Source organism: Ovis aries, chromosome 25 (genome assembly GCF_016772045.2).
Source record: "Ovis aries strain OAR_USU_Benz2616 breed Rambouillet chromosome 25, ARS-UI_Ramb_v3.0, whole genome shotgun sequence".
NCBI classification, from domain to species: domain Eukaryota; kingdom Metazoa; phylum Chordata; class Mammalia; order Artiodactyla; family Bovidae; genus Ovis; species Ovis aries.
In genome coordinates, this window is record NC_056078.1 from 17,721,658 (window position 1) to 17,749,635 (window position 27,978).

A 27,978-nucleotide genomic window follows, 5' to 3' on the forward strand; every position below is an offset into this window, starting at 1 on the left:
CCCTGCCAGGGCCTGCAGAAAGCGCAGCGCTTCAGAGGCTGGCACGCTTTCCCCCTTCCTCCCCCGGATGGGGGAGAGATCCCGGCACCTCTGACGGTGATGTCAGTGGAATCCTGAGCCCCATCCCGCTCCGCGGCTGGGAGAGGGCAGACGGTGCTCTCGGCAGCCAGGAAAAGCTGGGGTGTCCCCCGCGGGACCACGGCGGTCCGGGACCCCTGAGGCGAAAGCTCTCTCCGCGCGGGGTCCCGGCCACCGCGCACGCCGCCCCCGCTGGCACGCGCCACGCTCCGCCCTGGAAGCCGCTTTGGTCCCGGCGCGGGGGTGCGCGGGGGGTGCGAGCAGGCCGGCTCAGCCTGATTTACGGCTCTGCTGAAAACCGCTTCGTTCCCGCAGCAGTAGCACCGTCGTGGCGGCAGCAGCAGCTGCAGCAACAAGTCGGGTAAGTGGGCATCTGCGCCCGCGGCCCGGCCCAGGGGGCGCAGCAGAAGGGGCCGTCCGGGCTGGGCAGCAGGTCCCGTCCCGCACCACGGCGGGGAGCTGGGCATCTCGGCCCCCGCCTGCGGGCACTCGTGTGCGCACGTATCCACTCTGGCACCGGCGGGCTGGCACGAGGAGGAGCTGGGGTGGGGAGAGCCGGGACCCCCGAGGCACACTCCTTTCCAGCCTGCACCTATTAAGGCAGAGGAAATTAGGACTTGTCTGCCAACCCTGTGAACTGGGGCCCCCTCCGGGCCCTTGAAACCTTGCGCACTCCCGGGGTGCGTGAGCACCGGTTTCCCCATCCGGGGATGCCGTTCCTTCCTCATTGCTCCCTGGAATTCTGGTACCCCTTCTTTCACGTCTGGCCTGCGTTTTCGGCCAGAGTTGGCCTCCTGTCCCCAGAATACGCGTGTTTAAACAGCTTGCTGTAGCGCAGGAAGAGGGTCCCGTCTCTGGGGGCAGAGGCTTATTAACATGGAAGCTTTGTCTACTGTGTGGGGACCACTGGTACCTCTGCTTTCAAAGAGGTAGAGGGCCCAATAATAGTACTTTTTAGCCAAGACCCTTGGCACCCTCCCTTTAGGGTCCCGTGCTTATTACATTGAAGGAACCATTCCTGGAGGGACTAGATAGGCGCTGCTTGTAGAATTGGGCTGCTAGCAGTCATCTGTTGCGAGGGTTAAGAAAATAAATTTCTATGAGGAAATAAGAACTTCCCTTTACTAAAAGAGTTATTCTGTTACCTACATGGTTCAAACTTTGGCCACCCTAGCGGTCCTCATGTTAAAACAGGATCAGAGTTGAGGCAAATCCATCCAGAACACTCTGTTTTAGTAAAACCTTATCTGTGGCCCCACTTAGTATTTGATACATTGGGTTTCCAGATTTCAGTAAATCTGGAGTATTAGGGAAGCATCGTTATTATGATAAACGTTGATTAAATCATCACAGCAATAATTTTAAAATAAAATTAAAGGCAGAAACCTCAGACTGGAAAATTTTCAGCTGATTGTGTGCTTAATGCCCCTGGCTAGTCTGAGTGATACCTTCCCTAGATCTGAGGAAGGTTGCTGAGTCTGCTGTCTTAGGACCTGTCTTGACAATTCATGTGAGTTTCTCTCTCTCTCTCTCTCTCTTTTTTTTTTTTTTTCATGTTTATCAGGGTCCTCAGTAAAATAGTGTGTGTTTTTGCAGTGACTGTACTACATTCAGGAGGGCAGGAAAGTTGAATTCCGTGTGGGAATCTGACACTGTCCATTTGGCCTTGGAGTAATTGCTTTTACCTCCTTTCTCCAATTTCCTCATCTGTGAAAAGGGAATGATACCCATCGTTTTTTATCTTAAGTAGGGGTTGGCAAACTTTTTCTGTAAAGACCAAGTAGTAAGTATTTTGAATTAGCCTGCTCTAGGGCCTCTGTCTCAACTACTCACCTCCATCCTTCAGTGCAAAGCAGCAGTAGACAGTATGGAAATGTTGTTGGATTTGGCCCATGGATTGTAGGTTTTAATTTTTATTAGTTATTATATGTAAAAGTAATTTGGAATTTCAAAGCCTTTGTCCCCATGGAGATCAGCTCATTTCAGTAGTATTTTTTTAAACAGACATGCAAACTATCTGTTTTATTCTCCCCTGCCTAGGACTTTTAGAGTAATGCAACAGAAGGCCTTTGAGGAAAGCAGATACCCCTGGCAAGAGTCCTTTGAGAATGTCGCTGTGTGCCTGCCCTTCCGTTGCCCGAGGTGTGGGGACCATACCAGATTTAGAAGCCTGTCCTCCTTGAGGGCCCATCTGGAATTTAGTCACAGCTACCAGGAGAGAACCCTCTTGACAAAATGCAGCCTCTTTCCATCCCTCAAAGACACAGACCTGGTCACTTCCTCCGAACCCCCGAAACAGGGAAGACTGCAGAGCTGTGGCAACATAGTAAAGCAGAAACCGAGCTATGTGAACTTGTATAGTATTTCGCACGAACACTCCAAGGACAGGAAGCCATTCGAGATGGTGGCAGAGAGGCCTGTGTCCTACGTGCAGACCTACACTACAGTGGACCTGCGTGCAGACTCGCCGGAGGCACCAAGGGCCAGCCCAGGCCTTCCTGCCCCAGACACCAAAGCAGCTTTCGAGGCACATGTCAGAGAAAAGTTCAGTCGGATGGTCGAGGCTGTGGACAGGACCATAGAGAAGAGGATTGATAAACTCACCAAAGAGCTGGCCCAGAAAACTGCTGAACTGTTGGAAGTTCGGGCGGCATTTGTGCAACTGACGCAGAAGAAGCAGGAAGTTCAGAGACGAGAGCGGGCGCTGAACAGACAGGTGGATGTGGCCGTGGAGATGATCGCAGCCCTGAGGCAACGCCTGACGGAATCCGAAGAGGAGCTTCTCAGGAAAGAAGAGTAAGTGGCGTTGAGAATGGATGCTAAACCCCTTGCTTTAGACACTTCCCACCCACTCCCAAGTTACACTCCAGTGTGAAGCATGGCTTGGTTTTAATTGCTTGCAGATCCCTCGCTGCAGTCTCCCATTGATATAGTTGAATGTAGGAGACCCAAGACTTTTAGTACCGTTTACCGTCTCTGCTATGGTCTCCAGCTCAGCAACCTGAAAGTCGAAATATCACATTCCTTCTCACCTTAGAAACTGTAGACACTACAAATGTCTACTACAAGTGTCCTCTGTCCATGCTGGGATCCATTCCTGGTGTGTGTGTGTGAGGAGAGTAGGGAGTGGGGGGATAGGGGTGGTAAGTTGAATGGGAAGGCAGAAAGGGAGTGCTGGGCACCCTTTCTGTCTTATTGACAACTCCGTGTAATAAAATCAAGAACATGAGATGTTGTCTTATTCAAATATAAAAATATGGTCTAAATATAAATAATTTTTGCTTCTTAGCCATTTCGTATTACTTGTCCGTGTTAATTAAATATTTGTAACTGAGAATCTATTAATAATAATTTTTATTTAAAAGAAGCAGATATTAGGAAACCCAGAGGAAGCATCTGAGATTGCCATACTTTTATGATTTAAGTTTGAGAATTTTCTTTTTGAAAAATACTAGACTAAGTCATGCCTGCTTGCAGAGTTGACGCTGGTTTTTACAAATTACAGGTGATTGGAGAAGCTGTTCGTTTAAAAATTATCACACTTGGTAAAGCATTTCCTTATCAATAAGTATATGGATTCATCTCAAACTAGAAAAGTATATGTAACAATGCAGTGTTATATCCCAAATGCAGAATGTTGGATTTAATTTTAAATGGAGGCTCAGAATTCATAGAACCAAAGGAAGTAAAAATTGATTGACTGAAACAGCCTAAAAGGAAGATTTTCAAATAATTTGAGGTATGCTATACAGATTGACTTAATTTCATGCTTTCTTTGTCCTCTGGCACTCTTCTATCTTGTGTTGTCTCTTAAAATGTGGTAATTAAAGCTTCTCCACTTGGTAAGAGGCTGAGAAACCCTATGTATTAAAGAGATCACCACTTGCTATTACTAAATGCTTACTGCCTGCCTGGAGAAAAAGCCTGCACTGCTCAGCTAGATACTTTTTTAAAATCATGTAGTGAGGACAGATTTGAATCAGCCACTGATTTACTTTACTCCTATGGAAATGATCTGCTTTGAAAAATGTTTCACTCTTGGCTCTTGGTATTTCCTGGTGGGAAGTTAGTGCCTTGACTTGCTATAGCACCAAGGGTGACTAACACTGCACCACGGAAGAAATGGCAGATGGCATTGCTTTATGTGCAGAGAGGAGCGTGGAGTTAAATTTGTGATATTTCTGTTTGACGGAAGAGCAGTCAGTTTAAAAGGCAACCAAATTAATTGTGTGCATTTGTTTATTTATTTGTAGTATTTTCTTTATTAAGTACACAAGTAATAATGGAGATGGGCTCTGGGGTGGTGGTTGCCTGGAGCATGGGAAAACAATACGATGGTAGGGAGGAGCATATGGTTAGATCTAGGTTATTGTCAGAGAAGGCAATGGCACCCCACTCCAGTACTCCTGCCTGAAAAATCCCATGGACGGAAGAGCCTGGAAGGCTGCAGTCCATGGGGTCGCTGAGGGTCGAACACGACTGAGCGACTTCACTTTGACTTTTCACTTTCATGCATTGGAGAAGGAAATGGCAACCCACTCCAGTGTTCTTGCCTGGAGAATCCCAGGGACGGGGGAGCCTGGTGGGCTGCCGTCTGTGGGGTCGCACAGAGTCGGACACGACTGAAGTGACTTAGCAGCAGCAGATTATTGTCAAGGATCTAACTTTCATTTTGTGTTCGAGGGTGCTTTATTATTAAAAAATAACTGGTCAAATAGCTTAAATAAAAGCAGGCCACACATAAATCAGCAGTAATAATATGGTATATAAGGATAATCCAATGCTGTTACCAGAGGACCAATTAGAAAACTAAATATACCCGTAAAAATAAGATTTAACAGGGTGAAATTGTATGTGTTAAAGTCCTCCCTCCTCTTCAAGTATCCGCCCCCCCATTCTCTGGAGACAGCCACTGTTTAGGTCAGTGGATATCCTTCTGGAGCTTTCCTATGTGCATACAGTCAAAGGTACTTTATATGCACTTATAGAGTTACTGTGTTTTCCCCAGTGGAATCATGACACGTCTGTTCTGATCCGTTTGCTACTGAGGAGTACATGGGTTTTGTTCCATTTTCCTGGTATTAAAAAGTAATGTCTCAGTTAATGTCCTTGTACATATATCTTTGTTCACATTTTGGGGTGTATACCTAAGGATAAATTATGAGTTGAGTTTTAGTATGACATTTTTGGACGACCAGGGGAAAAAGAGCAGGGACAAAAACAGAACAAAAACCACTTTAAGTGAAAATTTAGTGAAACTGCCTTAAACTTTTAAACATGAGATGAACAAAGTCTTCATTTTGTTAAGCATTCATTTGGCCTGTCCCATTAATTTCTGTATTCATGCCTCAAATAATCACTCTTTCTGTATATAAAATAGGACTGAAAGAGTGTTCTTTCCAGGAAGGACAGTGGAGCTCTTGGTCTGAGAGAGCAACTGTAGCCAGCAGCCTCAGTGGCGACAGCTAGCCCCAGCCCCACCCCAGGGTGGGGAGCAGGGCAAGCCAGCTGTCCATCTGTCATGCCAGGGTGATTGACCAGATCAGCCTGGCTCAGCCACGCTCCTTCCCCCCTCACCACTCCCTCACAGTGCTGTGCCTGCCACCAAAGGAAAGAGGCGACCTTTCAGATACGGAAGGCCCTGCTTGCCCAACAAACACATCAGGAGCTGTGTTCTCCTGTTTGTTGTTGATACTGTTTATCCACTAAGTCTCCAACTCTTGCAACCTCACGGACTGTAGCCTGCCAGGCTCCTCTGTCCATAGGATTTCCCAGCTCAGAATACTGGAGTAGGTTGCCATGTCCTCCTTCCGGGGATCTTCCCAACCCAGGGATCGAACCCAGGTCTCCTCAGCTCTCAAGGCTCATTTGTGAGAAAAAGGAGGTTGTTACAGTCCCATTTGAAATTGACTTAACTCCAGGGACCCCTTAAGACACAGGTAGATTTGGTTTTAAAAAATAAGCAGACTTCTAGTATTTTGAGATTCACATGAGGTTCTCTTGATTATGGATTTCCCCCTCAACTTTAAAATCCTTTTTGGGACTTACCTGGTCGTCCAGTGGTTAAAACACTGGACTTCTACTACACAGGGCACAATTCCATCCCTGGTCTCTTTTTGGGAACTAAGATCTCACAAGCTGCACAGCATAGCTGAAGTAAAAAAAAAAAAAAAATCCTTTTTTTCATACTGAAATAAAAGACTTAAGGGCTGATTCTGCCTTGAGGCCATCTATAGGCGGAACCAACTTGGATATAGAAGTCATCTCTATGCTGTGTAACAGAGATTGATTGAATTGGCAGTTTTGTACTTTCGCGTGAGTCTCACTGTACCTGCACAGAGAGGTATCTCTGTTTCTGGAGTGCACATCCAAGAAAGAAACTGCCCATTGTTTTCAGCCTGTGCAATTTTAAAAGTTTTATGCAAACAGGTACTGTATTTACTTGTCCCAGAATATTTAGAGCTTGTAGGTAGCACTGTCCATGATCAGGTAAATCAACCCTGGCCAACCTTGCAGTAGGGTATCCCTTAATTAGAAAGATAGACATGGATTGGATTGTAGCTGACTCCTGGCTGATTTGGTTACCTGGGGTTCAGAGAACATCAATGTAATAGCAGTAATCCTAAACTTACTTGCACAGTCAGGTGCTAGCAGGATTGGAAAGCCCTGACCAAGCACCTATGCTGTGCCCTGCGCTGTGCTAGGGGTGTGTGTTGGGGTGGGGGGGGGGGGGGTGGGAGGGGGCGTATAACAGTCCTTTTCCCTAAGAAGCTTCCACACTACATAGGAAGAATAAGTCATATCCATGTTCAAACTCAGTGCTTAAATACAAGCCACGGTTTCAAGTTGATGAACATTAGAGAAAGGGTTTTTCCCTTGTGTTGAGGCCACACTGAAGAGTGAGGAGGAAGGGTGGGGTTTGCATTGGTAGTCGGAGGACGGTGGCACTGAAGGCATCAGAGAGGTGACTGTTAGAGGTGGACCCGAGGGGACTGTGTACTTTTCGTGGAAAGAAACCACGTTCATTTTACACATGTCAGAAATAACGCCTGAGACAGTAGAATGACAGGCAAAGATTTAGTAGCAAACCTGAAATGGGAACCCAAATTTCTTGTCTCTTTGCTGAGTGCCTTTTCCATTAATTTACTGTGCCTCAGCCAGACTGAAAGTGGGTTATTTGCCCAGAGCGTCAAGACTTAGGTAATACCAAATCTGGCCTATTTTGGAATGGGCTTACTTCTCTGCTGTGTCGAGAGGCCTGGCATGGTGACATCACTTAGCATCAGAAGTGTTGGGAAATGGGGAATGGCAGCATCATCAGGATAGTTATGATATGAAGCTTCTGGAACACCAGCTCAGGACTTCTAGCTTCCAACAAGGGCTGTGAACTTGGCCCTCTAGGTGTCCATGCCCAGTCAGGGTGGAGTACATGCCTCTGCCAGCCTTGGACGGCAGTGAGGGGGACTCTGTAGTTCCATGTCGTTTCCATGCTGCTCCCTTGCAAGCTGCCGTAGATATGACCTTTCCCTTCTTCCTTCATCATTTGTCCTGTTCCCAGGCTGGTGTCAGCCAGAAGACAGCTCTTTATTGAGTGCCTGCTGAGTGCCAGGTACTGTTCTGGGTTCTGGTCATACAGTGATAACCAAAGGAATCCAGTTCCTGCTTCTATGACAGGAGTGGATGCGCAGGTCAGTCAGACATTAAACATCGTGAGGGGTGTGTTAGAAGAGACATCCAGGGGTGGCTTGAGCTAGGACTGTCCACTTAGGTTTCTACCCAGAGCCGGCTGTAGAACGCTGCCCTTTGAAAGACAAGTTTGACTTGGTAACTTGCTTTGCACAACTGAACCCTCGTTCCCATCTTTGATCAACTACAGCAGTGAGCGGGCAATTTGGACTCCAGACTGACCCATAGCTAGGAAGCAGGCTTAGAGAAATCACGTTAGATGTAGAGTGCAGTGCAACAGGGAGGTGTCTGCTCCACGTTTTAACGCATTTATGTGAATGGAGTCCTCTCTGTGCAGGCTGTGCTCCGTGCAGACTTACAGACGAAGGTGGGAAACAACAGGATGTCAGACATGCCCTCTTAGATCGCTGATAAAATTTGGAGACCCCCGCCCAAATTTTCAAATTTTGTAAAAGAGATCCCACCTGTTTCTGTAGTAGGTACCTTTGTTGTAGGTCACTTACTTGTTCTATGCCCCAATACTTGTCTGGAAAAAGAGACAAAGAAACCTCAGAATCTTTGAGTCAGTTAAAGATGGAATTATTAATAACACATGTCATGCATTCAGCAGAAATTTGTGGAGCCCCTGATGTGTCTCTCTCTCACGTCTGTCCTTCCTTCCCCTACCTCCCTCTCTGTCTGGACTGAGGGGCTTAGGATGTGGTTTTGATCTATTTAGAGCAAATAAGAATAATTTGATTTCTTCTTTATTTTTTTTAAGTCCTTAATTAGAATTGTATTCTTTTTGATGTGTTCCAGGAGGTCATAAAAGAAAGATGAGGCAAAGGGCTGACCCGAGTGGAAATGTGATGTGGCTCCTGACGTGTAGCAGGTGTGGATTCCACCTTGTGGGCCCCTCCAGGGACACAGGAGCTGACCCCGAGCTCTGAGTGAGCAGCCAGGCTTCCAGCACTTGGAGGCAGTTGGCTCTAGTTTTAGGATTTGCCTCATGGGTGACACTACAGTCTGTCTGAGGTGCTCTGTGATCAATAGCTAGGCTATTTTTAACTAGGGGTATTTTTACCGTTTCGTATACCTCTGAAGAGGTTCATAAATCAGTAATGCAAAATGAAATTTAAATAAGTGGGTAGAGCTTTGCCCTTGGGATGGAAGCTGTTAAAGTGTTGTTTAAGAATAGAAAAGAGGCATCGATTTTAGATCCCACCTGTATTTCTGCAGCAGGTACCTTTGTTGTAGGTCACTTACTTGTTTTATGCCCCAATACTTGTCTGGCACAAGACACAAAGAAACCTCAGAATCTTGCAGTCGGTTAAAGATTTTTGACTAAAGATAGAGTTACTAATAACACATTTCACGCACTCAGCAGACATTTGTGGAGCGGCTGATGTGTTCTGGCCTCATGTGAGGTGCTGTGGGAGTCGCAGAGAAGGAGCAGGCCAGGACCCCACAGTCCCTGGTTTTGTGGCTGATGGCATCGATGGCACAGCTTAGTCCCTGGAGTGTGCCTACCAGGCTCTGCGGGAGAACACAGCAGATCATCTAGGCGTGGGCCTGCTGGGAGCCTGAGGCTAGAAGGATCGCTAAGAGGGGGCTTGGGAAGGGACCCTGGTGGAGGGAACAGCATGTGCAGGAGGAAGCATCTGGCTTGGAGGCTGAGGGGCATGAACTAATGCTGGAGCGGAGAGGACGTGATGTGCCTTGATGAGGCCCGAGGTGAACCGAAGGCTTACAGGATGGCGGTGAAAGCTGGAAATGGTTTGTTGACAGTAGATTACAACGGGTGATATGATCAGTGTGCCGCCCCTCATTAACAATGTACAGTTCACTGCCAGTGTAAAATGGCAGTGAACACCATGGAGCGTGAACATGCACTTCCCTCTGTCTCTACACCGGCTTCTACAGTGTCTTGTTCGCATGACAGTGTATCTTTGATTTTTCTGAAATTAACGCATCTTTAACCTACTTCTGAAGAAGTAACTGAAGGGATTCACCCTGCAATAAAATGAAGTATTACCTATGTTTTAGAGCTTATAGCTATCCTGCAAATGAATGAGTGCATGAGTGAGCAAATATTTCTTTCTAAATAAAATTTTGTACTGAAGGGGCTTTTTCCCTTCCTGCCTCCTTCTAGACTTTGTTTCTGAACACCTGTGCATCTCAGGAAACCGATAGATTCCTAGGTCTGCAAATCATTCAGCATGATAATGAGCTTCAGGCCTCTTTCTTATACTATATACTGGTATCTTTTTCCTTTAGTATCAGATATTGCTTAGAATAAAAGCATTCTCCATTGAAGCTTAAAACCTCGATTTCAATCATATTAAACCTTAAAAAAAAAATAATAAGTCAAAAATAAAAATAGGGCTGGAAGCAGCCTGCTGCTGCTGCTAAGTCACTTCAGTCGTGTCCGACCCTGTGTGACCCCACAGACAGCAGCCCGCCAGGCTCCCCTGTCCCTGGGATTCTCCAGGCAAGAACACTGGAGTGGGTTGCCATTTCCTTCTCCAATGCATGAAAGTGAAAAGTGAAAGTGAAGTTGCTCAGTTGTGTCTGACTCTTAGCGACCCCATGGACTAGAGCCCACCAGGCTTCTCCGTCCATGGGATTTTCCAGGCAGGAGTACTGGAGTGGGGTGCCATTGCCTTTTCCAGGAAGCAGCCTAGAATCAGTTAATTTTCCCAGAGCTGGTCTGCACCCACACCTGGGTTGAATTTCAGGTTTGCCCTTATCTTCTTATCTGGCCTTCCAGCTTTGCACTGTATTCTGAGTCAGTGTTGAGAACTTAAAACCACAGGTCTTTTACTCTGCTTCCTGATAGCATCATGTTGTTACTCTTTTTCTTAGTCACATTCAGCTTCCTAACTACATGTTTGTTTCTTTTAATGTCTGCTTCCCCACTATATGGGGAGTCTGCCTTACCACAGCTGGATCCAGCCTACCACCTGCTTTTGTGGAGCCCCTGTGCTAAGAATAGTTTTCTTTTCTTTTCTTTTCTTTTTTTTTTGAGTGCTTGAAAAAAAATTCAAAAGGCAAATAATAACTCATGACATTTGAAAATTATATGAAATTCAAAGTTCAGTGTCCATAAATGAAGTTGTATTGTTACACAGCCTCTGTGGCTCTTTTGCGCTAGGCAGACTTGAATACTTGCAACAGAGACCGTATGAATTGCAGAGGTTAAAATATTTACTTCCTTTACAGAAAAAGTTGGCTGATCCCTGGGTTAGACAGTAAGCTTCATGAGGACAGCTACTGGTTCATAAATGCCGTTGCACTAAGCCCGATACCTGGTAGCATTCAGTAAATGTTTGCTGAGTTACTGAAGAGTGGAGTAAATAAATTTAGGGATAATGGCTGCATTGTACCAGGGTTCTAGCCTGTGTTGTCCACCCTCATCTGAGTTCTGAGATTTAGGATCACTGTGTATACGGTAGGGCTTCTCAGCTGGCGCTAATAGTAAAGAACCCACCTGCCAATGCAGGAGACGTAAGAGATGCAGGTTCAGTCCCTGGATTGGGAAGGTCTGCTGGAGAAGGAAATGGCAACCCACTCCAGTACTCTTGCCTGGAGAATTCCAGTGGACATAAGAGCCTGGTGGGCTACAGTCCACAGGGTCGCAAAGAGTCAGACACCAGTGAAGTGACTTAGCACGTGCTGTACATGGTATTACAAAATTCAGGCTTAAATTGAAGAAAGTAGGGAAAACCAGTAGACCATTCATGTATGACCTAAAACAAATCCCTAACAATTATACAGTGGAAGTGAGAAATAGATTTAAGGGACTAGATCTGATAGACAGAGTGCCTGATGAACTATGGACGCAGGTTTGTGACATTGTACAGGAGACAGGGATCAAGATCATCCCCAAGAAAAAGAAATGCAAAAAGGCAAAATGGTTGTCTGAGGAGGCCTTACAAATACTGTGAAAAGAAGAGAAACCAAAAGCAAAGGAGAAAAATAAAGATATACCCATCTGAATGCAGAGTTCCAAAGAACAGCAAGGAGAGATAAGAAAGCCTTCCTCAGTGATCAGTGCAAAGAAATAGAAGAAAATGATAGAATGGGAAAGACTATAGATCTCTTCAAGAAAATTAGAGATACCAAGGGAACATTTCATGCAAAGATGGGCTCAGTAAAGGACAGAAACAGTATGGACCTAACAGAAGCAGAGGATATTAAGAAGAGGTGGCAAGAGTACACAGAAGAACTGTACAAAAAAGATCTTCACAATCCAGATAATCACGATCATGTGATCACTCACCTAGAGCCAGATATCCTTTAATGTGAAGTCAAGTGGGCCTTAGAAAGCATCACTACCAACAAAGCTAGTGGAGGTGATGAAATTCCAGTTGAGCTATTTCAGATCCTGAAAGATGATGCTGTGAAAGTGTTGCACTCAACATGCCAGCAAATTTGGAAAACTCAGCAGTGGCCACAGGACTGGAAAAGGTCAGTTTTCATTCCAATCCCAAAGAAACGCAATGCCAAAGAATGCTCAAACTACCGCACAATTGCACTCATCTCATATGCTAGTAAAATAATGTTCAAAATTCTCCAAGCCAGGCTTCAGCAATACGTGAACTGTGAACTTCCAGATGTTCAAGCTGGTTTTAGAAAAGGCAGAGGAACCAGAGATCATATTGCCAACATCTACTGGACCATCAAAAAAGCAAGGGAGTTCCAGAAAAACATCTATTTCTGCTTTACTGACTATGTGAAAGCCTTTGACTGTGTGGATCACAATAAACTGTGGAAAATTCTGAATACCAGACCATCTGACCTGCCTCTTGAGAAACTTGTATGCAGGTCAGGAAGCAACAGTTAGAACTGGACATAGATCAACAGACTGGTTCCAAATAGGAAAAGGAGTACATCAAAGCTGTATATTGTCACCCTGCTTATTTAATGTATATGCAGCATACATCATGAGAAACACTGGGCTGGATGAAGCACAAGCTGGAATCAAGATTGCTGGGAGAAATATCAATAACCTCAGATATGCAGATGATACCACCCTTATGGCAGAAAGTGAAGAACTAAAAAGCCTCTTGATGATAGTGAAAGAGGAGATTGAAAAAGTTGGCTTAAAGCTCAACATTCAGAAAACAAATATCATGGCATCTGGTCCCATCATTTCATGGGAAATAGATGGAGAAACAGTGGAAACAGTGGCAGACTTTATTTTGGGGGGCTCCAAAATCACTGCAGACAGTGACTGCAGTCATGAAATAAAAAGACGTTTACTCCTTGGAAGAAAAGTTATGACCAACCTGGACAGCATATTAAAAGCAGACACATTACTTTGCCAAGAAAGATCCATCTAGTCAAAGCAATGGTTTTTCCAGTAGTCATGTATGGATGTGAGAGTTGGACTATAAAGAAAGCTGAGCACCAAAGAACTGATGCTTTTGAACTGTGGTGTTGGAGAAGACTCTTTGAGAGTCCCTTGGACTGCAAGGAGATCCAACCAGTTAATCCTAAAGGAAATCAATCCTGAATATTCATTGGAAGGACTGATGTTGAAGCTGAAACTCCAATACTCTGGCCACGTGATGCAAAGAGCTGACTCTTTTGAAAAGACCCTGATGCTGGGAAAGATTGAAGGCAAGAGGAGAAGGGGATGGCAGAGGATGAGATGGTTGAATGGTATCCCTGACTCAATGGACGGGAGTTTGAGTAAACTCCGGGAAATGGTGATGGACAGGGAGGCCTGGCGTGCTGCAGTCCATGGGGTTGCAAAGAGTCAGATACGACTGAGCGACTGAACTGAACTGAACGGTACATGGTATGGCAGCAGTTCTCAAACTCTTTGGCTTCACTTCCCCATACACTCTTAAAAAAATCTGAGGACCCCAAGAAAGTTTGCTCTGTGTAGGTTTATTCTATCAAGGGTTACTATATTAAAAATTAAAATTTAGAAAAGTAAAAAGGACAGTTATTAATTTATATAAAAATAACAATGTTAAATCCATTACTTGTTTAACATAATGAAAATATTTCAAAAAACACCAATTTTCCCAAAAACAATTTAGTGAAAAGAATGGTTTTGTTTTTGAAATTTTGGAAATACTTTTAATGTCTGGCTTAACAGAAGGCAGCTGAACTTCGTTAGTTCTGCCTTTAATCTGTTGCAAATTTGTTGTTTTGGTTGAAGTAGATGAAGGAAATCTAGTCTCACACAGATAGGTAGTAGGAAAGTGGAGAGGTACCTTAATAGTCTTTTGAGAGAATGGTGGCTATTCTGCTTTGATACTGTGCCAAAGCTTGACAATTGGTAGTTTCTCAAAGGTTAATTGCAGTGTGGAATCTGAAACCACACCAGTGAACAAACATTTCCTCCTCCCCTCCGTTGAAATCCATTGGTCTGTCTCGCCCTCGGAGTGGATATTTTACTGTTAGGAGTATAATTATTTTTAAAAGTACAAATGCAAAGTAGTTAAAGCTCTTTCTTTTTCATTCAGGAAGTTCACAAAATTCCTTGGGGAAATAAGAGGTGTTTCTGGATATTGTTAATCCACACTGAACAGGATGTGAAAAGGGGATGTGCAATTGTGCACACATATTATTCCTCAGTTAACCACCAGGTTTTATTCCTGTTTTTATCTAATACAGATACCCAAACACAGTCTCAGCATGATGAACTTCTCCAGCCCTTTTCTCATGTAACTTCTCTTTTGGAATTAAATCACTGTTTTTTTTTTTTTTCTTAGTTGATGTGAAACATCCATAAACTGAAATTAGGTTAGTATTGATGCCAGGTTGTTTGGAAAAAAGGGTATTAACTTGTTAGCTTTAGGGCACAAGATAATTGGATGAAGGAGGTTAGAAAAAGATGCTTCTTTTTTACAACATGACATAACACTACACAATCAACTAGTGGCATTAATGTTTTTAAAAGTTTTATATGAAATAAAAAAGTTTTATATGGAACCAGTTATAAAACATCACATGATGTGAAAATACAGCCACAATCATAAGCTTCATTGCATTCAGATTTGTCTTCTTGCTTTCGAGATGTTGATCCTGTGGGATTAAGCTGTCAAACACTGATGTCTTACATTCTAAACTGTATAGCCTGAGAGCCCAAGAATAGTAAATATGCACAGAAAAAAAAAAAACAACTGGAAAAAGTACACCAGAATGTTGACAGTAGTGGCTTCTGGGTTATGGGACTATGGGTTACATTTTGTTTCTTCTTTGTCCTTTTTAAACATTGATTATGGTAAATATTTATTGAGTATCATGTGTTGTGTATTGAATGATGGAGTTAAAGCAAAAAGGTGACTGAGCTTCTGCTCAGTTGGGTCTTCCACAGATCACTTTTTATATTTCTCATAATAAATGTGAAATACTTCTGTAATGAGATAAATATAGTAAATATTTAAACCAAAATAAGCTGAAAAAATACACTGGCTCTTTTTTCTACGTTTTTGGTTTTGGTCAGCAAGAGGGTTGTGGGTTTCTGGTGGTTTCTCCTTTTAGTACCAGTGTGGAGATGCTTCAAGAGTCAGTTATCCTGAATATCACTCTCTATCTAGAGGGCTCTTTATTACAGGCTTGATTCCACATAAATTGAAGCCTTGATTATGGAAAGAGGAAGGAGTAGCCATTTCCTGGGCTTTGTTTTTGGTGGTGCTTTTGAGCCATATGAAGATGTTCCATCCAAAGTTTCTCTCCTATAACTGAGGACCATCACAGGGCTGCATGTGACACCTGAATGGACCCTCACTGTTTTGCTGCTGGTTAGGGTTTTGTGACTCACCTAGGAGGCAGAGCAAAGGCAAGTGACAGCAGAACTTGACAACTGGCATCTCTCTGTGGCTTGAACAGCTTGGAAAGTGTACATCTTCTATTCAGGGCTCATAGGGAAACATCTGGAAATAAAATTGGAACTTAATTACAAAAGAGAACTTTCCAAAAGGACTCTTACTTCTTATATGTGAATACTTCTTAGCTACTGAAAGATAATGGAATTCTTATGGGCTCTGAGTTTATATTTGATCTGGATAGGAAACTAGAACAAGTTTGATGAGCAGTTTTTGGAGTGAATCATTGTTAGAACCAGTCTCTTTTCTGTTTGTATAAATATATAATTCTGAAAGTTTTGCAGAGATGCTTGACTCTGTAGGAAGTGTCAGAAACTTTTCAGTATGGCAAAATATGATGTAATGTATTTGTGAGAGAAAAATCATTACTAATTGTAAAAGTGGCCTCCTGACTAGTTGTACAAAATAAAGGAATTGGAAGTCACCACCAATTATTTGGCAAAGACCTGTGAAACTATGACTTCCTGAGCTGACCATCCATGAAGTTTTACTCTCAAGAAATTATGGAGCTTAGCAGAAAATAAAAATCAAGTAGAGGCTGAGAAGATTCAGAGAAGGAATAGAATTTAATTGACTAGAACAAATGCCTGAGGTTAGATTTAAAAAAAATAGGATTTGTTAATCTAAAATGGAAAAGGTTTAGGGGACAATGATCAGATTCTTTAGAATCTTGGTTCTGCATGAGTAGAACATGGTCGGAAAAATGAGGGCCCACTCCTTGAAGGTTGAGAGTTCAAAGACACATAAATATTGTATCCAACAGGTAGTGAAATTATTGAATTCATTTGCTCCAGTGGGTGTGACAAAACATACAAAGAGGATGGCCAAAAAGGTCTTCATGATTTCTTATTGGGTGAAGCAAATCAAATGAGAAATTGTGATACTATATACCTACTGGTAGTGCTGATTAGTGTGTGTGTGTATTTGTAGAGATGTTTGTGAGGACAATTACCAAATGTAAGTAGTGATGGTCTTGGGTTAATGGGATTTTAGGTGATATTTTCATTATATGTTTAATGTGTTTGAATTTTTAATAAACAACTTCTTTAGTTGTAACTCAGGGAAGTATTATTTCCATACTTGCATTAGAAATAAGATATAAAATAGTAATATAGTTATTAAATTTTTTCTGGATTTGTGAATCACAATGAATTATGTAGATGAAGGTATTTTGCTCAACTTTTTAGGGAGGGGCAGCCTGCACATTGCTTCTTCTATGTCAGCTATAATAGCTTCCCCAACATACCTTGGATCTACCTCAAGATGGCAGTTCTTGGACTGTTTCATTCTTAGCTCAAAATATACTGTTGGACATATACTATTCTATATGCTCTGGTGCTCAGTGTGGCATCTTGCTTCCATACTTCCCTACCTGTAGTCTTTTCTTCCCTAATAGCCAGACTTTTAAAATACAGGACAGAACTTTTCTCAGAAGCGGCCAGTGGTTTCCCATCTCATAATAAAATCTGGAGTCCTCATGCTGACCTGGGAGACCTTACCTGGTCCTGGCCTCAGCTGTCCCCCGCTTCCCCGCTCTGCTCTGTACCTGAGACCATTCTGCGTCTTCCCAGCGAGGACCTGGCTTACTCTTCCCAGCTGTCTTCACGGCTGTGCTTGCTTCCTGGTGTCCATTCAAATGCTGCCCCATCCAAAAGGTGGATGTCTTTGCTGTCTACAGTATCACTTATTCCCTTCCTTCCTTGGTCACTCTCTGTCCCTTGCACCCAGTTTCCATTTCCTCCTTAGCACTCGTCACCTACTGACACATATGTTTATTTTATAGTGACTGTCTTCCACTAAAATGCAACCTCTCAATGCAATCACTAACATGGAATTTCATGTCTTTCATCATGGCTGTGGCCATACCATCTAGGGCAGTGCCTGACACAGAGTAGGCTCTCAGTAAATATTCATTGAATGAATGAATTCCTGTCTCAGTCCTCCATTTTGTGTTCTGACATTTTTGCCTTGCAGAGAGGTGGTTACGTTCAACCATTTCCTGGAAACAGCAGCTGAGAAGGAGGTTCAAGGAAAAGCTCGGCTCCAGGACTTCATAGAGAATCTGCTGCACCGGGTCGAGCTAGCGGAAAAGCAGCTGGAGTACTATCACAGCCAGCAGGGGGCCGGCCTCTGCAGGGACTCCCGTGAGCACGCGGTGAGTCCTGCAGGCCGGTGTCAGGGTCGTGATGCGTCAAGTGGGGTCAAGGGCAGAAGAAAAGCGTGCTGGGGGATGACTTGCAGGAATTTTCTAGGCATCATTTGAAAGCATTGCCCCAGCCACACCTGTGTTGCGGAAGTGATACAGGTGCGTCTAGGACACCTGGGAGTAAGTGAGGCCCTGGATGCGCAGTCTCCAGGTCTTCACCTCCAGCTCCACATCAAGCTGAGGTGGTAGAAATACTTTTATGTTGCAGCTTAACAGTTTGAAAGTATCCAAAGAAATCATTTGTCCCAATTATGTGTCAGGTGGATAGGAAGCTATTAATATTATTCTGTTTTTGAGCTCGTCAAGGAATCATCTGAAAACCTTCATGCTTCATAGTTAGCGAAAGATTTAATCACTTTTTCCCCCCTTAATAGGAAGTCCCCCTTGTTGGAAGTCTCTGTAGGTGAAACATTCTTTAAGTAGATTTTCAAAAAGATTAAGCAAAATTCCCAAATGGTATTCTATAATAGGATTTTGCATACAATTTTACATATGGTAGCAGGGACTTAAGAAACCCCCAGAGCCCAAATGAGAACCCTGAGTATAGATGAAGGCCCACCTGTCATAAGTGGCTTGATGAAGGTTGCCTGGTCTCTTTGGAGGGTGGGTGGGAGGTGGGTGGTTTACAAATAAGCACACTTCAGATGAGGGATGTGGGTGGTCACATTCACCGTCTATACAGTTTCCTTGATGGTATAAACAACAAAGCCAAAGAATGGATTTTTGAAAACCCAAAGTGGTTTATTTATAACATTTTCATTATCAATTGAATTTTATTTACGCTTACCATCTTCTCAGAAGATTTAAAAATGATTCTTTTACTAACCCCGAAATGAGGAAAAATAGGAAACATTTATGCTAACCAAAAGATTAGTAAGGTTGCTGTTGGTTGATTGAAAAATTTAGGCTGAGCAGTCTGGAAGCCAAGATTTAACAGGAAACATGATTAAATAAACAAGGAGTGAAATGAAAGAAGGAAGACCATAGGGAGAGACACAGATAGCTGGAAAGTACAGAGGCCAGGAGGAAGGGAAGAAATGAAGACTTACACAGCGCTTACTGTAGTAACATTCACTCAGCCTTACAGCTGTGCAGTTGTGCAAGCCCCTGTGCAAACAACTGTGCAAGCAGTCAAGAACAAAGTTGATTGGAAGGAAGTCAGTGTGTTATGCCTGTGAGCTTTCGGCAACTGTCATCAAAGCAGTTTTAGCTACCTGATGTATTTGTTATTTTCTGGGCGGGTGTCTGTGGTCTCCTGAGAAGGAAGCTTTATCCCCCTCCTTGGTTCCCTAGTCACCTCCTTGGGAAACTACGAGAGTCCAGTTATAGACAGAGGGACACTCTGAGCGCTTCCCTGCCTCCTCCTTCCACTTTGCCCTCTCTCAGGAGGGGGGTGTGGCATGAGATCATGGAGACCAGATGTTCGGTCAGCTCGCCTGGCTTCCAGACCATTCCCACCCTGCTTCTGACTGGGGGAGACAGCTGGTCTTCCTGGGCTCTTCATTCTCCTATAAAATGGAGCAGTTGGACTAGACGCTCTATAAGGGCTTTAAACTTCTCAGAGTCTCTGACCATCACCTGACTTTGGTGGTTAGGAGTTCTAAAATTAAAATGTAGCCATAATATTTTCAGTACTTAGGCTTATAAGTAATGTAGAGCTACGAAATGTATAAATTTTTATTGTACAAAATTAAGAATTCTTAAAGAAAGAGAAAATAAGAGAAGGCAAGGAGAAAGAAAGGAAGCCCATTAGTTCTTGCCTTTATTTGTATCTCTATGTTCACTTCCTCTGCTCACTTTACTTTTCCAGCTTGGAAACTGAACACCTTTTAAAAGACATAGCCAGTCATTAGTTCTTACCTACTGTATCACATAATCAAAAGTCAAACAGCATCCCAGCTCTTGTAGTCAAATGTATAGATATAAATTATATGTGTGTGTAGGTACACATGATGTATATATGCACACATGTACACATAAATATATGTATACATGTACGTGCAAATATGGTAGGACATGTAATAGTGAATTTTTATGTTTTTGTTCTTTACGTCCCAAACATGTCACCATCTGCCTTTTTCAGATTTAATCCACATAGGAAAGAACTTAAATCAAATAAAATACAGTTGAGATTGAGTGGGAATTTAGAAATTAGAGCTGTGTGTAAGTAGGGCATGATCAGGCTGGAGCGAGGTAAGCTGACTTTGGAGGGAGGACACATCACCCTGAGAGGTGTCAAGGATGAGATGCTTGATTTCTGAAAGAATGGGCAGATGTGGTTTTCCCTGTTTTCACATATAGTCCTCTCAACTCTACTTTGGGCCATAATGTGCCATGTTATGAGACAGTCTACGAATCCTAAAATAATTTTTCCTTTTAACTTAGTCTATTTTACATGATAAAATACATTTACCATGTCTTTGATGTAATTTAACTACTCCATCTGGCCATGGAAGAACTTGGAAGCTTTTAGCAGGATAAGCTATGGGTCATATCTGTAGTAACCTGTTTGGTCCAGGTTAGAGAAGGTGCAGGCCTCTGGAGCCTCAGCTCTGTCTGGGAGAGCTTCTTGCCCGGGTGCACCCCAGGATGGAGCAGAACTTTCAACTCCCAGCACTTAAACTCCCTCCTCCAGAACCATGGGGAATGCCATCCCCAGCCTGGCCGGCTCTCCCCATTTCCACCAAGGCTGCTCTGCAGAAACAACGTGGCCAACATCTCCCTTCTTCCCTGCCTCCCTCCCTCCCTCTCTTCTCTTCCCTCTTTTTCTCATTACCCCTCCAGAGAGTAATGGCATCTTTAGATTGATGTGTACCTCGATTCTTTCTAGCTTTAAGATTCTTTTGTGCACTAGAAAAATTTCCTTCCCCCTCACAATTAGCACCTTTTCTAAAATAATGTTTCAGCATTAATCCCCTTGAGCATTTATGTTCTTTTTCACCTGGCTGATTTCTAAAAATGCAATGTGCTTACTCAGATAATTTGTCTGTATGCTCTGAAACATGCTGTCGAATTAGACACAAAGTGACCTAATATACCATCTGCCAGAATTACTCACAGACCTGCTCAAATAGAAGGTCATGAAATAGCTTGGATAATCTTATTTTAAGCATTGTATTTATTTCCTGCAGGTTGCTAAATTAGTGCTAGCAGTAATTCATTTACCATATTTATTGGGGATGCAGCGCTTACTGGGTGCTGATGAAACTGCTGTGAACGAGATCCATGAGGTCCCTGGTCTCAGGGAGGAGGGACATTCAATAAGCAAACACATAAGGAAGATAATTCCGTATAGTGAATAACTACTATGAAGAAAAAGTAAGATGACATGTTTGAGATGGTCACTTTAGCTTTAGCAAAAATCTTTCGAGAAAAGCCCCACTGAGAAGGCAGCATTTGCATGGTGACCTGAATGGCAAAGAGGCGGTTCTGGAAAATTTGGAAGTGGAACATTCTAGGCAGAGAAATAGGAAGTGCAGCTGCCTCAGGAGGGAATAAGCTTGGCACATTTGAGAGGCAGGAGATAAGTTGGAAAGGCGGGAGGGGTCCAGATCAAGCAGGAGCTTCTTGGTCATGTAAGGAGTGTGGATCTGTTCCATCACACATAGGGAAAACCACTGGAAGGGCAATGGCACCCCACTTCAGAACTCTTGCCTGGAAAATCCCATGGACAGAGGAGCCTGGTAGGCTGCAGTCCATGGGGTCGCTAAGAGTTGGACACGACTGAGCAACTTCACTTTCACTTTTCACTTTCATGCATTGGAGAAGGAAATGGCAACCCACTCCAGTGTTCTTGCCTGGAGAATCCCAGGGACGGCGGAGCCTGGGATTGCACAGAGTCGGACACGACTGAAGCGACTTAGCAGCAGATCTATGTTTTAGCTGAATCACTCTGCTTCTCTGGGGGAACTGATGGAGGGATGCAAGAATAAGAGATGGGTTATGTTGTGGCCGGTGAGAGGGGACAGCAGCTCAGATAGAGCCAAAGTAGAAGTAAAAAGTATAGGGTATGTTCTTGGAGGAGAATTGACAGGACCAGTTGTCCTGGATGAAGGATTAGATTTAGCTGGTGAGGGAAACTGAGGAGTCAACAACAAATTCATGGTTTTGGCCTAAGAAGTTGGGTATATACAGAGAGCAAAATTGGAGGAGGGCTAGGTTTCCAGTTTCCCAAAACCTGTTATAACCTGAGACACCATGTTTGTGTTTTAGAAGTACTTAGATTGGCTCTCAGTACAAGGTTATTTATATTTTTTTCAACCAGAAATATTGACCAGGGCCTCTCTTGATACCCATCGTCACACCCTTCTCTCCCTAAATAAAAAGACAGAGTAGTTGGACCAGGAAAAAATGGAGGTAGGTGGATTGACTGAGTGGGAAGAGCGTTTCCATCTGCCTACAGCTGTGGATCCAGAAGGAACACTGGCCTCTTGTGTTCACAGGGAGGAGAGCAAAGGAAGTTCTTTGGTGCCTGTGATAACAGGCACCACCTCCACCCACAAACCTCATAATCCGTCAGATTGCTGTTGGCCTTTTCCCCAGTAAGGGAACATGTGTATGTGTGTACATGCAGGCGTGCACGCACAGACACACACACACACACACACTTTTGAATAAAATTCCAAAGGGAATTATGTACCCATATGCAGCAAATCATCACATTATATGTTTACATACACACATAAAGTTGAAAACATTTTGTTATATCTCAATAATAATGACTTTTTTAAGTGGGAAAGTATTTAAAGGAAGAAAAACCCTGTACATTTTTACAGTTTATAGATACACTGAAATCCATTCAAGGAGCCCAGCTGATTGGAGCAGGGGGCATGGGCAGACTGGAGGAAAGAGAGTAGAAATGCTGATGTCTCCAGGGTTCCCAGAAGCTGCCAGTCAGGTGTTTGCTGGAGCCATCTGTTCCCCCTTCTTTGTATATTACAAGACCTCAGGACCCTCATGCAAGGAAGGTGCCTTTTTCTGTTTACATTTACTAATCCCATGCCAAACCCAGCCAGCGTGGACAGGGTTGGCAATAATGTAACATTCAATTGTGTCCCAAGGCAGAAGGCAGGAATTCCATCTCACCTTCTTGGGCACCAAGAAGTCTGTTTAAGAAACCTTTCTGATTTGCCGCTGTCTACGGCTTAAGCTGCATACAGAAAACTTGGAGGAAGATCCTGCTGTGTCAGGCTTGGTTTTTTGGGTGACTTGAGTATAGCGGGGGTGGATGTTGGCCATACTGGGCCAACATGGCCCTTTCTCCACATTCTCTTTGTCACCTCTCTGTCAATCTGCCTGTTAATGTGACAGCGCTTCTTTTAGCTGAAGGCTGCATGCGGGAGGTTGGGAACTGAAGCTTGGGAATACACTGAAAATACACTTGCCTATAAAGTGTTTGGTGACATCCGGAACACAAAATGATAATTATCAATTTATTCCGCAAATGGTATTCTGAGCCCAGCCACAAAAGTGCATGCAGATATCTCATTGAGAGTGGAAAATTATCTCAATGATAGATGGCCCAGGACAGTTGTGGAGTTGGGTTTCCGTGTGCTCTCATTTTAGAAATGATGTATTTTAGGCAATAAATATTTTGTGCCAATTTTCCCTTTAGTTGATACACTGTGACCAGTCATAGCTGTGTAAATTAGCTGCAAATACAGCCTGAATCAATCAAGAAACAATGGCACATCATTCCAGTTTTTAAAAACATGTTTCTTCAAATGTTGTTCTCTTGAGGGGCTGTTTAACTTTTTGAAATTTTTGAGATCTGCTGATACTGGCTTCTTGGAATTCTGAGGACAGGGAGCCAGAGAGGCTTCCTGAGTAAGCAGAGCTGAGCACGAACTGTTCTTGTTCACTGCAGTGATGGATGGTGCCATGGGCTGTGCTCCTGATAACAGTCACTGGCTTCCTTAATGGGAATACAGTTTCTTAAAAACATAAGGAGGATTTTTATGAAACCAAACCCAACCTTTAAGTGAAAGTAATATTTTGTCTTATTTGTTTTCCTTCAGCTTACAGATATCTCCTCAAATAGGAAGCCCAAATGCCTGTATGTATATCTTTTTATACTTAGACCATTTGATCAATGCCTTCCTGTTGCACTTCTTATGCTATCTATAATACAAATGTATTTTGAGAGCTTCAGGTGAAAATTTACCTGCTTATTTGCCTTTCTAAAAATGTGGATGTGACTTTTATGCTAATGGTCTATGAGTATACGGCAGTATGATAGTACTACAGGAGCCTTTTTATTTTTTTTTTTCATTTTCAATAAACTTTTATTTAAAAAACATTTTTATTGAAGTATAGTTGCTTTTCAATCCTGTGTTAGTTTCTTTTTTCTTTCTTTCTTTCTTTTTTTTTTTGCATTTATATATATATATTTTTAATTTTAAAATCTTTAATTCTTACATGCATTCCCAAACATGAACCCCCTCCACCTCCCTCCCCATAACATCTTTCTGGGTCATCCCCATGCACCAGCCCCAAGCATGCTGCATCCTGCGTCAGACATAGACTGGCGATTCAATTCACATGATAGTATACATGTTAGAATGGCATTCTCCCAAATCATCCCACCCTCTCCCTCTCCCTCTGAGTCCAAAAGTCCGTTATACACATCTGTGTCTCTTTCCCTGTCTTGCATACAGGGTCGTCATTGCCATCTTCCTAAATTCCATATATATGTGTTAGTATACTGTATTGGTGTTTTTCTTTCTGGCTTACTTCACTCTGTATAATCGGCTCCAGTTTCATCCATCTCAACAGAACTGATTCAAATGAATTCTTTTTAACGGCTGAGTAATACTCCATTGTACAGGAGCCTTTTTAAAGTGTTGTGTGATAGAACTTTCTCGTATTGTGCTATCGTGTAGTCATAGTGCTATTAATGTAGTTTGCAGACTGATATATATATATTTTTTATACATAAATTTATACTGTGAATCATATACTTTATGATAGCTGTACTACAGATTTGTGTGAATCACCTAGAAGTCACTTAAATAGTCAAAAGGTATAGGGTCTGGTCTCATCTTCTCCATAGACCACTGTGTGTTACCCTCAATAGTCATTTAGGTTTTCTGTGCCTCAGGTTCTATCACTGGTAAATAAGACTAGTAATATCTCCCTGGGAATTTAGTATCATGAGATCATTTTCATGAAGGCCATCGTGTCAATGTGGAAGGAAAAGAATCAGTATACAATATATTACTTGTTTTACTGGTAGCGTTATTGCCACCTTAGCACATAGAAGTGATTGTGCCATGAGTAGTTTTTATTCCTTTAAGGACTTAAATCTTTCTGCTTATCTACCTCCTCCCACAACCATCTGTAGAAGCCGAGGGCACCTGCATTCTGTGTGTAACCACCCTGATCTCAAGACCCATTTCCATCCAAAGGGAAGGATGAAAAAAGCCAAGGATGACAGAGCCAGCATGCAGCCTGCTAAGGCCCTGCATGAGCAGTCCGAGTCGCCAAGGGAACTCTGCAGACCAGCAAAGAAAGGGGAGCCTCTGGGGTTTGGCCGGAAAGGCAACATCAGACCCAAAATGGCCAAGAAAAAGCCGACAGCCATTGTGAACATCATCTAAAGGGGGGGTGGTTCTGGACCACATCACTGGGCTTTGGGAAATATGTCCTAGGGGGCATCAGTAGTGTCCTTTTGGACACACTGCCTCATAAAACATATTTCATGTCAATGTGGGCATTGACCTGGATTAACCAGAATTTAACAAATGGGAATCTTGGTGAACCAGGCTTTTTTACAAGTCCCTTTTGTAAGCAGGAGGCAGATTACAGAATTGTTTTTAAAATAATGAAATCAGTCTTATTCCAAAGTTTTAGTAAAATGAAGCTAGCTCCAGCTCTTAAAATAATTGGCCCAGTAAAGTTCTATGAAATAAAAATATTTTTGTTTTTAACCTCACTGTCAATTAATTGGGGAGCCTCCAAAATAAAGCTTCTTGTTTCCCTGAAAATTCTGGTTAATCGAGATTCCAGTGTTTGGGTTGCTTCAAGAACTCATTCCGTTAGACTTCAGTTGTCATCTCGACAGACTGTTTTCCAGTTTGTTCGATTCAGGTTTTCTGTTTCCCTGGATGTTCCTTATTTTGGTGCCTCTCTGCTTTCTTCCTTGGCTGAGTATTCTGCACTCTAAGACTGTGCTGTCAGCCTCTATCTTAATAGCTGCTTCTACTGCTGAGGTTGGGGAGAACAGTAAAACCCTTATGCTCAGCAGTCGGCAGTTCAGGGTCAGAAAGGTTGGATACCGTGGACTACACATTTAGTGCATTGCGAGCCATCCAGGAGACCACAGATGTTACTCAGCTCTTTCCTAAGACCTGCTCCTTCGGGGTGGTGGGGGGAGGGGTGGTTTGTTAGCAGCCTCTTTGTCAGTTATAGGCATGCCTTTCTCCTTGCTGGCCTGACTTTTCCATCTCTTGCTGCTTCTGTGCCATTTTATGACTAAAATACACTTTCTTACCTTTCAGCCGAGTGTCTGATGTATTTGTTGTATATGGCTTTCTAAAGTGATTTCTGAAATAAACAATGCATGTGGGATCCAGAATCTGAAATCATCTCTCTGCCTCCCTAAAATGGCCTTTGTTTCCATAAAGAACCATCTGTCATGAACCTCCTGCTTTATAGTTTTCTTCAAGAATAAATTTCTGTGTTAGTTTTTAAAATTTAGCAATATCATCAGGTCTCCTGCAGAGTTTATAAGTGCTGACATTCCTTTGGAAACAAGAACAGTTATGTCCACAACTATATACATATATATATATATATATATATATATATATATATATATATAACAAATACAAAATGTATATGTCAAGTATATTAATAATTTATTTTTAAATACTCATGAAAAAGCTGTATGTTTGTGGTGGGTGACTTTTAAACTATGTATGTTCATGTAAATTGAATTCTCTGATTTTAGAAATTAAAGCTTAACCTAATTAACATTAGTAGGATTATGATTGTTACTGCAATAAGCATCAGATTAGCAGTGCATTAAAAAGAGGTAACAAAACAATTACATAAAATGCCAGTAAATTGAAAAGTGTAATTTATACAAATACTTTGAGCCTATCATAGTGAAACTGTTGATTGTTGAATCTTCACTTGACTTTCAACTCATGGGGATAGGCCCTTCACTTGGTGTATAGGCAGCTATCAAGTGATAAAAAATATTGCTGTGAATATTACTGTTAGGATGACATGGTAAAAACTGTAATGTTAAAAATAACTATTTATTTGGAGAATTAACTTCTTCCAAGGTTATTTATTATTGATGTTTATACCATGATTGCACTCACCTTTTACATACTAAAAATTTGACTGGTTTGTTGCATTGCATGCTCTTTGTCCCATAATGTGTGTGTGTAATGACAGTAGTTTGTTTTTAAAGGTAGTATAAGCCAGATTTTTTCCCCATTTTATTTAATGTAACTTACGTTTTCAGTTTTCATTTACTATGCCTTGAGGGCATAACAGCTCTCTTTGACAGTGGTACCCAGTGATCTTCAGAAAGCACCGTAATGTCCTATCTACTCTGTGTACATTATACAAGACAAATGATTTGAAGGTTTATTATATTAAAATTTTTTTAAGTTGTAACTAAATTCTGATCCTTATATAAGGAAATGCATTATGTATATTGTGCTTCCTTAGAGACATAAATTTGGTTTTGAAACATGCGAGCCACCTCATTCTAAGGGATATCCCATTTACCTGCCATGGCCTGAGCCTTGTGCCGTGTCCCACTTGGGTGTTATTTTTAAATGCATTCTTTGTCCTCATGGGTAGTCAACCTCAGAGTTGGTCTTTTTAAGAAATCGCCAAAGTTTTCTAGGAAAACATGTTAGAGTTTAAACTGAAGAATGGATCTAATTTTATTATTTGTTTTGTAAGGAGGAAGTATTTTGTTTCAACTTGCTTTCATTCTGTTTTCCCAAACTAGGTTACAGATTCTTAACTGAAAAGTTCAGACTACTTAGACACTGTTTTCCAGTATTCTGCAGGGTCATTTTGTTGTATGGAAGTTGGAATATTCTGTTCCCGGATTTTAAATAAAGGTTTTTAGATTATGAAATATTATGACAATAAAACTATATTTATGACTAATGTGTTGGTATGTTTTGTCTAGCTGAAATGTTTCTGGGGAACCAA

At 42.5% G+C, this 27,978-nt stretch overlaps 1 protein-coding gene and 1 long non-coding RNA gene across 2 annotated transcripts in view; one reads left to right on the top strand and one right to left on the bottom strand.

The window, feature by feature from the left end:
* The first annotated feature begins 104 nt into the window (after positions 1 to 104).
* Positions 105 to 27,933, top strand: ZNF365 (zinc finger protein 365). Its single transcript, XM_004021394.5, has 5 exons — positions 105 to 439; positions 2,119 to 2,874; positions 17,565 to 17,745; positions 23,814 to 23,851; positions 25,139 to 27,933. The coding sequence occupies exons 2-5, from the start codon at positions 2,132 to 2,134 to the stop codon at positions 25,392 to 25,394; spliced, it is 1,218 nt and encodes a 405-aa protein (XP_004021443.1). The 5' UTR covers positions 105 to 439; positions 2,119 to 2,131; the 3' UTR covers positions 25,395 to 27,933.
* The window catches only part of LOC132658629 (uncharacterized), a 297,402-nt gene continuing 272,106 nt past the window's right edge, over positions 2,683 to 27,978 (bottom strand). The window contains exons 3-4 of the long non-coding RNA XR_009598495.1: positions 15,527 to 15,638; positions 2,683 to 2,857 (exon numbers count right to left, since the gene is read on the bottom strand). This is a non-coding gene — a long non-coding RNA (uncharacterized LOC132658629). The remainder of the gene's footprint in view (positions 2,858 to 15,526; positions 15,639 to 27,978) is intronic.